The sequence below is a fragment of the Lithobates pipiens genome, unplaced genomic scaffold (genome assembly GCF_037356315.1).
Source record: "Lithobates pipiens isolate NorthernLeopardFrog02 unplaced genomic scaffold, aLitPip1_a1.2 Scaffold_19, whole genome shotgun sequence".
Classification (NCBI taxonomy): Eukaryota; Metazoa; Chordata; class Amphibia; order Anura; family Ranidae; genus Lithobates; species Lithobates pipiens.
In genome coordinates this window covers 297,319,904-297,333,099 of record NW_027507764.1, presented here as the reverse complement: position 1 = coordinate 297,333,099, position 13,196 = coordinate 297,319,904, and the positions used below count along the sequence as shown (strand labels likewise).

Here is a 13,196-nt window from a genome sequence, read left to right as displayed (position 1 = left end):
AATTATTAATAAAAATGCTATAAAACTATCCCTATTTTGTAAACGCTATAACTTTTGCGCAAACCAATCAATAATCGCTTATTGCGATTTTTTTTTACCAAAAATATGTAGAAGAATACGTATCGGCCTAAATTGAGGGAAAAAAATGTTTTTTTATATATTTTTGGGGGATATTTATTATAACAAAAAGTAAAAAATAATGCGTTTTTTTCAAAATTGTCGCTCTATTTTTGTTTATAGCGCAAAAAATAAAAACCGCAGGGGTGAACAAATACCACCAAAAGAAAGCTCTATTTGTGGGAAAAAAAGGACGTCAATTTTGTTTGGGAGCGACGTCGCACGACCGCGCAATTGTCAGTTAAAGCGACGCAGTGCCGAATCGCAAAAAGTGGTCTGGTCTTTGACCAGCAAATTGGTCCGGTCTGAAAGTGGTTAAAAAGTTAAGAAAATATTACTGACAGCACTTTCTCATTTACCGATCCTCCTGTGTCACACTCATTGTAAATTAAAGCTTCTATATACCTCTATTAACGCCACTCTCTCGTGGACAGGGTCATGTGACTCTCCTCTGCTGTTTCATTGATGGTCACATGACTGCTTTCCCCCTCCAATCATAAGCTACACTCGAGGAGGAGGAGAGCGGCATTACTTGAAGTATTACAGGCTCCCCATTATATTGAGTGTGACACAGGAGGAGCGAGCACCAGTCACTTTTTGTAAAAATGAACAAGGAGTTTTATTTCTCTTAATAGGAAAAATGGGAGAGGGTTAGGGCACAGGACATCCTTAGGCAAATGCAATAGCAATTAGGAAAACTCCGCAGACAAAAATACACCTAGGCAGACAGCATAAAAGAAAAAGGGCCTTTAAGCTGATTTTGCAGCAATCTGTATCTTGTAGCACCTGACTCCTCCTGAATATATAGCCTATCCCAGCATGCAAAGCAGCCAAGAGAAACTTCTGCTAATTGGCTAAGACAATTTACTCATCACCTGAATTCACTGTAATTAGGGGTGCACCGAATGGGTTTTTTGGTGCCGAAACCGAAAATGAAAAATACACTAGGCCTAAAACCGAAACCGATACCGAAACAGCACCGATACCGAAAATGACTGTTTTTAAAAAATATTTTCATACAGCAGATGGTCAGAGACTGGGGACATATTACAGGAGCTGGTCAGAGACTGCAGGCATGGTACAGGAGCTGGTCAGAGACTGCAGGCATGGTACAGGAGCTGGTCAGAGACTGGGGATATGGTACAGGAGCTGGTCAGAGACTGCAGGCATGGTACAGGAGATGGTCAGAGACTGCAGACATGATACAGGAGCTGGTCAGAGACTGCAGACATGATACAGGAGCTGGTCAGAGACTGCAGACATGGTACAGGAGCTGGTCAGAGACTGCAGACATGGTACAGGAGCTGGTCAGAGACTGCAGACATGGTACAGGAGCTGGTCAGAGACTGCAGACATGGTACAGGAGCTGGTCAGAGACTGCAGACATGGTACAGGAGCTGGTCAGAGACTGCAGACATGGTACAGGAGCTGGTCAGAGACTGCAGACATGATACAGGAGCTGGTCAGAGACTGGGGATATGGTACAGGAGCTGGTCAGAGACTGCAGACATGATACAGGAGCTGGTCAGAGACTGCAGACATGATACAGGAGCTGGTCAGAGACTGCAGACATGATACAGGAGCTGGTCAGAGACTGCAGACATGATACAGGAGCTGGTCAGAGACTGCAGACATGATACAGGAGCTGGTCAGAGACTGCAGACATGATACAGGAGCTGGTCAGAGACTGCAGACATGATACAGGAGCTGGTCAGAGACTGTAGACATGATACAGGAGCTGGTCAGAGACTGCAGACATGATACAGGAGCTGGTCAGAGACTGCAGACATGGTACAGGAGATGGTCAGAGACTGCGGACATGATACAGGAGCTGGTCAGAGACTGGGGATATGGTACAGGAGCTGGTCAGAGACTGCAGGCATGGTACAGGAGATGGTCAGAGACTGCAGGCATGGTACAGGAGATGGTCAGAGACTGCAGGCATGGTACAGGAGATGGTCAGAGACTGCGGACATGGTACAGGAGATCAAAGCAGCCTCACCAGTTCCCCCTCAGATGCAGCCTGCCTGATAAAAATACATGCACAGTGTTTTCCATGTATTCCAATGGCTTTAGTTCACACCATGCAGTCAGTTTCCGGTGTGGAAACTGACTGCATGGTGTGAACTAGAGCCATTGGAATACATGGAAAACACTGTGCATGCATTTTGTGCAAAAAAATAAAAAATAAAAAAAGCACACGGAACTGCATCTGGTGTGAACTGGCCCCAAGCAAGCTACCTGATTCCGTTCCAACAGACTTCTATTGGGAATACTCATATCGTTACCTCTACTAGCAATAACTTAACCCTTCCTCATTCTATCACATGGCGATAAAAAACTAGCTGGGTCAAAATCAAGATTATAATTTTTTTTTTTTATATGGTCAATAAAGTGAGTACAGCCTTTGTCCTGTGACCTGGTTTATATAGCATGGCTCCATTCACACTAGTGGCCAGAGGTAGATAGTCTCAGAGGCAAACAAATGACTTTTGGATGCAGCAGCACTGTGGGCACAAAAAACTTGATTTAGCTGCGGACAAAACTCTGCAATGCTTGCCCTGGGCACACTCTTTCCCCCTTATGCAGTGTCTAAATGCAGCCTCACCCATGCCCGGATCTGTGCGGTGATCTCCGTGTGTCACGGAGCTGTGCATTGAATTTCCCGGGCGGGTGCAGTAACAATGTCCCGCCTCCTGTAATCACGTCACGCTGATTCAATGTCCCGCCATTGGATCAGTGTACCGTCTGTCACAGGAGGCGGGACATTGTTACTGCAGCCGCCCGGGCAATTCAATGCACAGCTCCGTGACACACGGAGATCACCGCACTGTCGGGCGGGAGGAAGGGAGGACGGAGGACAGAGGACTGGGGACGAGCCAGGAAAACACCCGTGCAATGGGCTGCACCAGGGGGCGGAGCCCCGCACAGGCCCCGCCTCCATTTTCGGCAAGATTTTCCTTTCGGCATTTTGCCGAAAACACCATTTTCGGCCGATATGTTTCGGTGGCCGAAATTTCGGTGCATCCCTAACTGTAATCCATCATCCTAATGTCAAAAGCAACAGTGCCACCTATTGACAGAAGAGAGAGACTACAAATTGAACTCAGACTTATGACAGAAATCAGTGGATCAAAGACTACCAACTAGCCAGGCTGGTTACCACCTAGCAAGATTAGATTTATTAGCAGTCCTCTTTAGGAACAGGGTGCTACACGTGATTCGTGGGACGAGAACATCTTATCCTACTGCTCGTGGTCCAGTTCTGATGCTCTTGTGCCCATGGTAAACGCTTATGGCTGTGGACACGTGTCAACATGGGCATCCTAACAGGTCTACAGATACAAAGCAGATACTAAGCAACAAACTGCAATGCACTGTGAGTTCTGACATAGTTTGCTGGTTTTCCTTCCTTGAAACACTTTTTGTAAGACCTGACCAGTGCAGACCTGAAACATCCCACAAGAGCTGCAGTTTTGCAGTTGCTCTGACCCAGTCATCTAGCTATTAGAATTTGGTCCTCGTCAAAGTTGTCTTCAACACATTAACTGCAGGGACAACATGTTCACTTGCTGCCTAATATATACCACCCACTTTCAAGTGCCATTGTCACAAAATATTCAATGTTATTTCCTTTAACTACATGTGCGTGTGTGTTAGTGAAAGGGTTTTTTTTGTAACAGAAAATGTATTTTACAAATGTAAATCAGCGGGGGTTTTTTAGGCTGTGTACTATGAAAGTGATCTAGGGGTCTCACGTATAAGGCACTTTCACGCTCAAATCATGTGATCTCATTTTAGAAACGGATATTTCAGTTGAAATGGCTATAAAACCATGAAGAAAAATGCAAGGCACCCATGGCAAGCAAGAGATCCCCTTTGGCTACTATAAAGCAGGGCAGCTGCTTGACATAGGGACTCGATGACGGCTGCAATTACTGTAGTAGCGGTGACTACTACCTGGATTTCAGAATTAATTCTTTTGAAAGGTTTGTAAAGCATCTTTTCAACTGAACTAAACTTTACCCTGGTGCCAAACTTCTGCTTTAAGCACTTAAAGGAAATTTGTGCAAGTGTGAACTGAGCTTTGATAAGTCAAGGCAGTCTTTTTTTTTTTTTGTTGACTGACACCAGTAAATTGAAATACCGGTAACCACTGTGGAATAGTGAACCGATAACTTTAGGACTGGTGGAAGGGTAAGGACGAGGAGGGGCTAAATGAGTTCCTGTACCCAGTAGCACTGTGTATGCCTAAAGACTTTGATGGCAAATCAAAGCGGTAGGGTAGTATATGGAAGGCATTCCAACTAATCTCCTACCACTTCCATCAGCTCATTCCCGACAGTTATAACCTTTTGTACCACCTGCCTCACCCTATAAGGTTGTAAGCTTTTCTGAGCAGGGCCCTCTTAATCCTCTTGTATTTTATTGTATTGTAACTGTACTGTCTCCTTTTCAAATTGTAAAAGCGCTGCGTAAATTACTGGCGCTATATAAATCCTGAATAATAATAATAATGTATGCATACACTACTTTAGTTTGCATGGTATTTACTCAGTACTAGAAATGCCCTGAGCATTAGGGTTTTTTTGTGTAAAATTAGAGATCAAAGAAGAACTTCACCACCCGTGTTCATTTTGTTTCTTTCCTCTTTTATCTGGTTTCCTGGGCACACCAGATCCCACACAGCTATTCGCTTTACTTAAGTTATCAGGAGCCAGCTGTCTTTTGGGTTTACTGCAACTGGCCCTGATGTATTTTCCCCCAAAATTTTTGTCTGGTATGATAGAAGGAAAGGAGCAATGTTCTTCAAAGTTTTGGCCATTCAAGTTTCAGTGTCATAAGTGTCTGGGACAGGGCAATGGCTAATGTGATATTAAACCCTTAAACCCCTTTCACACTGGGGCCGCCCGTGCGTTCTCAATTTTGCGCTGTTTTTCAGCCACTTTTAACACACAAAAAAAGGGGTTAAAAACTCCGGTTTTGTGGTGCTTCAGAAGCGCTTTTCAGGCGATTCGGACGTGCTGCCCATTCATTGCAATGGGCAGGGATGTTTTGGGAGCGCTGTATACAGCGCTCCCAAACATCTCCAAAAATGTTGCTTGCCAGGACTTTTTCCATTGAAAGCACCAATTTCAATGAATGGGAGGCAGTTAGGAAGAGTGGTACAGTATATCTAGAGCTGCGCGATTAATCGTTAAAGAATTGAGGTGACGATTCAACTCTCCTCACAATCTTAAAATTGCTTTTTGCCGATTCTATGTAACAAGTGTAGAGAGTTCTCTGCTTACTTCTGACAGCTGACAAAAAAAAAAAAAAAAACACAATCATGGCAGTCTGCCAAGTTTTATCCCAACATCGCAGGCAGAGATAAAGAGAAAATCTTGGATCTTTTGTTCTTTTAGCTCAAATTAATGGCCTTCAGGCTGTAAATGAGGTCAATTTAACCATTTAAAGACTAAACCTTTTTCTGACACTTGTTGCTTACAAGCTAAAATCTGTATCTTTTGCTAGAAATTTACTTGAAACTCCCAAACATACACACATATATATATATATATATATATATATATATATATATATATATATATATATATATATATATATATATATATATATATATATATATATATATATATATATATATATATATATATATATATATATATATATATATATATATATATATATAACACTTTAATGAATTTTAAAAAAACTAAACTGTAAAGTTAGCCCAACTTTTTTGTATAATGTGAAAGATGATGTTACGCCGCAAGAATAGGGCAGCACAGGGGTGTAGAGGTTAGCACTCTCACCTAGCAGTAAGAAGGTTGCTGGTTCAAATTCCAACCACGACACTACCTGCCTGGAGTTTGCATGTTCTCCCTGTGCCTGTGTGGGTTTCCTCCGGGTACTCCGGTTTCCTCCTACAATCCAAAGACATGCAGGTAGGTTAATTGGCTTCTGTCCAAAATTGGCCCTAGTATATGAATGAGGACCTTGGATTGTGGGCTCCTTGAGGATAGGGACCGATGTGGGTGTAGCAACGTACAGGGAAAGGGACAATTGTAGACACTCACTCAGGTTGAACTGGATGGACTGGTGTCTTTATTCAACCTAATTAACTATGAAGAATCGTGATCTTTATTCTAAGCAAAACAATGTTGATTCTTTTAGCTAAAATCATGCAGCTCTAAATGTATCTAAAAATAAAAGTATTTTTTTTTCTCCATTTTGTATAGAGTAGGAAATATAAAACCACCATAAGCACATTTTACAGGAGTCAGGCCCATGGCACAGAGCTCTGAACGGACGGTACCGTCTGTTCAGAATTCAGTCGGCATGCACTGGTGATGTAATTGACTGCTACTAAATTAAATATCTTTTAAGTGGTGCACGTTTAGGAGACATTTACTAGTTGTGCAGGTACGCTTTATTATAGGCGTAACTGTAGGTATAAGTGAAAAAGGGGACTTTACTACAGCTTTAAGAATACAGAACTGAAAACTCAGAGGGAAAGAATTCTTAGCCATCATACTTGTTGCAGGTCAGGGACTCAGAAAGTACTGAAGTAAGTGGCCCAGCATAGCAGTCAAAGACCTAGTATTTTCAGAAGAAAAAGGTCAGCAATGAACTTACACATGCATTTAATATAAAGCTGCATTCAGAGGCATAATAATTTTTTTTTACACTCCCCTGAACATACTATCAGTAAAAGTCTTAAATGAACCACTTGCTGACCAGCTCCTGTACATATACGGCGGCAGGTTGGCTCTCCTGCGCAAATCATCATAAAATATACAAAGGCTCCTTTAAGAGCCATAGCGCGTGGTCGGCAGGCACAAACGCTGCTGGCTACCCACGATCGCGGGCACGAGAGCCAGAACGGGCATTTTGTGTGTAAACACACAAATCCTCATTCTGACAGGGGAGTAGAGACAGATCTGCTGTTTGCAGTAATTGCGAACAGTGATATGTTTCCTCCCCCAGTCAGTCCAATCCTCCCATAGTTAGAAACACTAACTAAGGAACACATTTAACCCCTCGATCACCCCCTAGTGTTAACCCCTTCCCTGCCAGTGACATTTACACAGTAATTAGTGCCTTTTTATAGCACGGATCACTGTATAAAATGTCAATGGTCCCAAAAATGTGTCCGATCTGTCCGCCACAATGTCACAGTCCCGCTAAACATTGCAGATCACCACCATTACTAGTAAAAATTAAATAATAAAAATGCCATAAATACCCTTTTGTAGATGCCCTAACTTTTGCGCAAACCAATCAAAATAGACTTATTGGGATTTTTTTTATGTAGCTCTGCGTGGGGGGGGGGGGGGGGGGTTGGTAGAGGTTTGCTCTGCACAGAGGGGGGGCAGAGATGAGCTGTGCATGGGAGGCGGAGGTGAGCTCTGTGCAGCACAGGGGGGGGGTGAATTGTTGTAAATGATACAAAGGTGAGCTGTGCATGTGCAACACGGGTGCTAAGGTGAAATGTGGGTCAGTAGTACAGGTGAGCTGTGGACGGGACAGAGGTGAGCTGTGGACAGGAAGGGGGGGGGGATGGTTGTGGAGGTGAGCTGTGCAAAACCGGGAGGGGCAGAGGTGAGCTGCGCATGGGAGGGCTGGGGGGCAGAGGCAGAATTGAGCTGTGAAGGGGGGCAGAGGTGAGCTGTGCACGGGGGGAGGGGCAGAGGTGAACTGTGCATGGGGGGAGGGGCAGAGGTGAGCTGTGCACAGGGGGGCTGGGGAGGCAGAGGTGAGCCGCGCGGGGGGGCAGAGGTGAGCCGTGCACGGGGGGAGGGGCAGAGGTGAGCTGTGGATGATGGGTGCAAAGGTGAAAGGGGGGTTGCTTTATCGCGATAGCTGTTTGAAAAAGAAAACATGTCTATTGAGGATGGCACAGCATACAGTGCTTAGTAGTGGGCAAATATAGGAAATGCCCATATTTGGGAACCGATCTCTGCGTGGGTTGAGCCTGTTGGGGAGATTTACGTTTGATTGACAGCACATGGGAGAAAGCAGATTCAAAAGCTGCTTTTAAAAGTGAAGCAGACCTGATGGGGAACTAGTTCCCAACAGGCTCCACCTACCCCAGTGTAAAGCTACTCAGCCATGCATCTGTGAGTGTGTTAAGGGGCACAGTGGCCGGGGAAGGAGGATGGGACACTATTTCCTCAGTGTAGACACAAACAGATATATATACACTTTACCTATCTGCAAGCACTGACATCTTTTATGAATTCCCCTGCATGTCTATATTCTTTGTGCAAAGAAGCATGTAATGGATGAGTTTTCACAAAATGATTGTGCTGAGGGTTATTCTGTGGATATAAGAACTGTGGCATATGTGTGCTGCGTATACAGTAAGTAGACTCAGGTTCTATTTACTATGCCCCTTTAAGCCCCTCCCATTGTTAGTGCAGTGTGGCCACACCCACTGCTCATTGTAGTGTGTTGTGCGCACTGTGTGACTGTTCTCCTTCATAACCCAGCAACAACCCAGTTCCATTACATCACTGCGCACTTCTGAGTTCACATGAAACTCGGTTGGCAGACCTGGAGCCAAGCAGTATTGCTAAGACAAGCACGTTGGCAGCTAGGAGTGCCCTGGTCATCAGATTATCCTGTCCTGGCACTGGTAAAGGCTCACTCATATAACAGCAGAGAACTGTACACTATAGGAAAAAACAAGCGTAGCTCAGCACCCAGGAGTCACATATGTTTCAGTACAGTCATCTGTAGAAATCAATGACAGGCTCCAGATGTATGCTGGTAACAGCATGCCTGATCATTTACATGTATACAGGGAGACATAAATGGCCCTGTCCACATCCAGGGTCACACATTGGTCTGCCGGTGTAAGCTGATTTGCACAGGTGGCTGTACACAAGCACCTGTCACTCCTGGGTGCAGAGATATGCTTATTTTCTTATGAATCACAACCCGCTAGGTCTGTATGAAGACTGTAACCATATGCTTAACTCTAGAAAATGATATAAACATGATCCAGCTTCACATTTTAAACCTAAACACAAGACTAAACCCAGGGCAAAACTACAAGACAGAAAACAGCAAAAACATTGATGTCTTCATGGAGTCCAAATCTCACAATGAGCTCAGTATCAGAAAGGGGAGTGAAATATCCTTAGGAAAGCATCTTAGGAATGGCATGCATTACACACTATGGTTGGCAATACACTAGACCAGTGATGGGGAACCTTGGCACCCCAGAGGTTTTGGAACTACCTTTCACATGATGCTCAACTACATTGCAAAGTGCACGAGCATCATGGGAAATTTAGTTCCAAAACATCTGGAGTGCCAAGGTTCGTCATCACTGCACCAGACAATCTGATCATATTATACAATTGTCTTATTTAATTTCAACCATGTAGTTCAAGGGCCTGTGACTGCATACACTCTAAAAAGTGTTTAGGTTTGACCTCATTATTTGGTTTTGCCAAATCTAAAGGAAACTTATTCAGGAAAATTGTATAATGTAGGGCCACCCTTAGACTACCAGTAAAGCCCAGCTTGGGGAAACTTTAAAACCCAAACTGTAAGGCTGCGTACACACGAGAGGATTGTCCGTCCAACTTAGTCCGCTGAAACGTGTTTCAGCGGACAATCCACTCGTGTGTGGGCTTCAGCTGACTTTTTCAGCGGACAGTCTGGCGGACTAAGTCTTTCGGAATTTCCGTAATATTGTCCGTCCAAACTTGGTTTCAGCGGACAGTCCGCTCGTGAGTAGGCTAGTTCGACGGACTAAGTATGGCGCATGCTCAGAAAGGATTTACATGGCCGAAGGTTGCATTGCAGTGTATTGGACGTTGAATTTCTAGTCCCGTCGTACGTGCTGTACACGTCATCGCGCAAGCTTTCAGCGGACTGTCTGTTCGGCGTGTGTGGTCAAGTCCGTTCATTCAAAAGTAGGACGGACTGTCTGTCGGATTGTCTGACGGACTTAGTTGGACGGATAGTCCGCCCGTGTGTACGCGGCCTAAGGGTTAATTGCTTGTTTAGTCTAGAGAAGATGAGAAGCACTTTTACTTAGCTGATCGTGATCGCTTGCAGAATCACAGGGACCCGGAATGCCTAGATGTGAACGAAGCCTCAGGGTGCATGCGCCAGTGGCGTCACCGGCTTCTATAGAAGTAAATATCTCCTAAACAGTGCACATTTAGGAGATATTTACAGTACCTACAGGTAAGGCTCGCCATACATTATACAACTTTCATGAACATTTTTCCTTTAGATTTACCAAAACCATAAACTATGAGGTCAAATCTAAATATTTTTTAATTTGTATTCAATCAGACAGGCCCTTATACTACATAGTTGAAGGTAAATCTAAAAGGAAATTGAATAAGAAAATTGTATAAATGCATGGCCATCCTAAAAGGAGAAGTACAGCTAAAGCTCGTTTGGCTGTTCTCTTTCCGTGAATCACAGGAGTGCAGTTCATTCTGCACTCCTGTGACCCGTTTTCAGCGAACACCGGGCTGAGGCCTGCTGTAGGGTGACATCACAGAGCCAGTCCCACTTGGGCATGATCATGACAATGGAGTCTGGATACGCTCACGTGCCTGGACCGGCACCTGGCAAGCCGATGAGAGCCTGAGCCAGCCGCTCCCGCCCCTCCATAGCCCAGTGCTTCAGTGAGCGAGGAGACGCAGAGCAGAGAGCTGTGAGAACCGAGCCATTGGCTGTATTTGATTGCTCGGTTCTCAGTGTTAGAGGCACCAGGGGACCGATGCTGCATCCACGTAAATCTTAAAAAAAAAAAAAAAAAAAAAAAAACATAGATCTCCTTTAGCCCACGTTCACATCGGGTCGATCTGGCATGCAATTTGACATGTCAAATCGCATGCCAAATTGGTGGCTTTTGTCGGCAATAGCACCACCCGAATCTGTGTGACGCCGCACTGATTTCAAAAAGTAGTTCCGGCACCACTTTGGCGACTTTGGGGGCTGATTTCAATACACATCTATGCAGCAACCTGCACAGATGTCTCTGAAATTGCTCCTGAAGCTTCTGCTGAACTCGCACAATTTTTAACCCGCAGTCAGTGTGAACCTATATATAGTATAGGTTTACATGTAGGTACAAGATAAACAGAATGACTTTACTACCACTTTAAGGAATCTGTTCAAATAGTATAAAATGAGACAAGCTATTCTACTACATAGCTGATGGTAGATCTACGATCTAAGAGATTGTACAATCACACTGTATAGCGTATGACCAGCCTGACCAAAATGAAGTAGGATAAGGATAAACCTAAGCAACCTGGCTCTCCTACTACATATATAGTTACATAGTTAGTCCAGCTGAAAAAAAAAAAAAAAAAAGACAAGTCCATCTAGTTCAATCTTCAATCAATAAAAAGGGAAAAACTGATTTTTTTTTTCTTTTTTTACAAAATAAAATAAATAAATTATAATAATATATATATATATATTTGGTGGTAGATCTACAGTAAATGATCCAGCAGGACTAGATAGTGTATGACCAGCCTTACCAAAACAATGTCACACGAAGAAAAACCAGAAGTGATCTATTTAATTAAAGTGATTGTAAAGGTGTATTCGTTCTCTAAAATAATATGCATGTCATACTGACCTACTCTGAGCAATAGTTTTCCACACAGTAGCCCCGAACCTCCTCTTCTGAAGGCTCTCCTGACTCCCCCTGCTTTCTGAGCACCCCCAATAGCAAGCGGCTTGCTATGGGGGCACTCATGCGGGCTCCATCCTGAGCTCAGCTGTGTGCCTTTATTGACACACACAGAGCGGCTCAACCCCGACCCCCCTCACAGGTTGGATTGACAGCAACAGGAGCCCAGGGCGCTGCTTCAGACAGGCATGGCGCTGCCTCAAGGTAAGTATTTAAGGGGGTGCTGACACTGAAAGGTTTTTGTACCTTAACGCAGAGAATGCATTAAGTCAGAGTTCCACCGATTTGAAAGTCAGCAGCTACAAAAAGTGTAGCTGCTGACTTTTAATAGACAGACACTTACCTGTGTCACGGTCCAGCTTCTCTCGCCCTCCTCTTTGTGGAGACAGCATTGCAAGCGTGGGCAGCCAGGTGTGGCTTCTGTGAATGGCCAGGCAATCTTCGGGACCTTTGACGTGCCCCAGAATACTGCACGGAGGGAGGGGGAAGAGGACAACTTCTGCTCGGCGCCGTGGAGCCAGGAGAGGAAGTGGGAGCTGGGTACCTGTGAAAACTAGGGGAAAAAAAAAAAAAAGACATGCCATGTTATGTGGCATGTCAGGGGGTCACCAGTAATTAAAGTGGAAGTTCCATTTTTTGGTTGGAACTCCGCTTTAAAGTTAAGGAAACAAAAATTCCTTCTACCTTTACAAGCACTTTAATATGAAAGCAGACAGGTTCTCCTAAACGAAGCTACAGAGGAGATGGTCCAATGAGCTTGTATAATGTATGGAGACTAGCCGTGGTGCTCACCTGTAGAGGTGTGCGAGGGATGAGAGCTGAGCCTGCTCCGTCCTTCTATACACTGACTCGGAGGAGGTGTCCCCGCTTCATGACGACGATGGTGGAGGTCAGGGTGATCCTGGGCAGAGCCAGCCATGCCTCAGTGAGTGTGATAACGAGCGCTCCTCACAGCTCACACAGAACTCTACTACTGTACCTCCTACACAGCACGGGCTGCTCGCCTATCCACTTCCTCCTCTACAATTATTTAGTCTTCCCTCATTACCTTCTCTTGTTTTGTTTTGGCACCCAATCACATTGCCTCATAGGGGTGGTTCAGTTTGGGGAACGCCCCCCTCAGAGATGCCCAATTTTCACCAAAGATATGAACTTGCGCGCTGTGCCAGGAAGCCGGGGCTGTGCTGATTGGGAAGTGCACGTTCATTTCCCGCCACCGCTGCATGTTTACTTCATGTGTGGAGGTGCTGGGAGCTCAGTGTCACCGCACAAATTCGATGTATGTTCCTACGTAGCTGTGCCTCCCCTGCAGCTTTGGCAGTAGAAGAGACAGCATTCTTCCTCTCTTCTAAAGTACATTTAGACTACTTTCACACTGAGGTGGTTTTCAGGTGCTTCA

At 44.7% G+C, this 13,196-nt stretch overlaps 1 protein-coding gene across 1 annotated transcript in view; it reads right to left on the bottom strand.

Annotated features, from left to right (window-relative positions):
* OTULINL (OTU deubiquitinase with linear linkage specificity like) overlaps nucleotides 1-12,831 on the bottom strand; it is a 120,738-nt gene extending 107,907 nt beyond the window's left edge. The window contains exon 1 of the mRNA XM_077492015.1: nucleotides 12,590-12,831. Within this exon, the coding sequence (XP_077348141.1) occupies nucleotides 12,590-12,716 (127 nt within the window). The 5' untranslated portion in view covers nucleotides 12,717-12,831. The remainder of the gene's footprint in view (nucleotides 1-12,589) is intronic.
* Nucleotides 12,832-13,196: the final 365 nt, after the last annotated feature.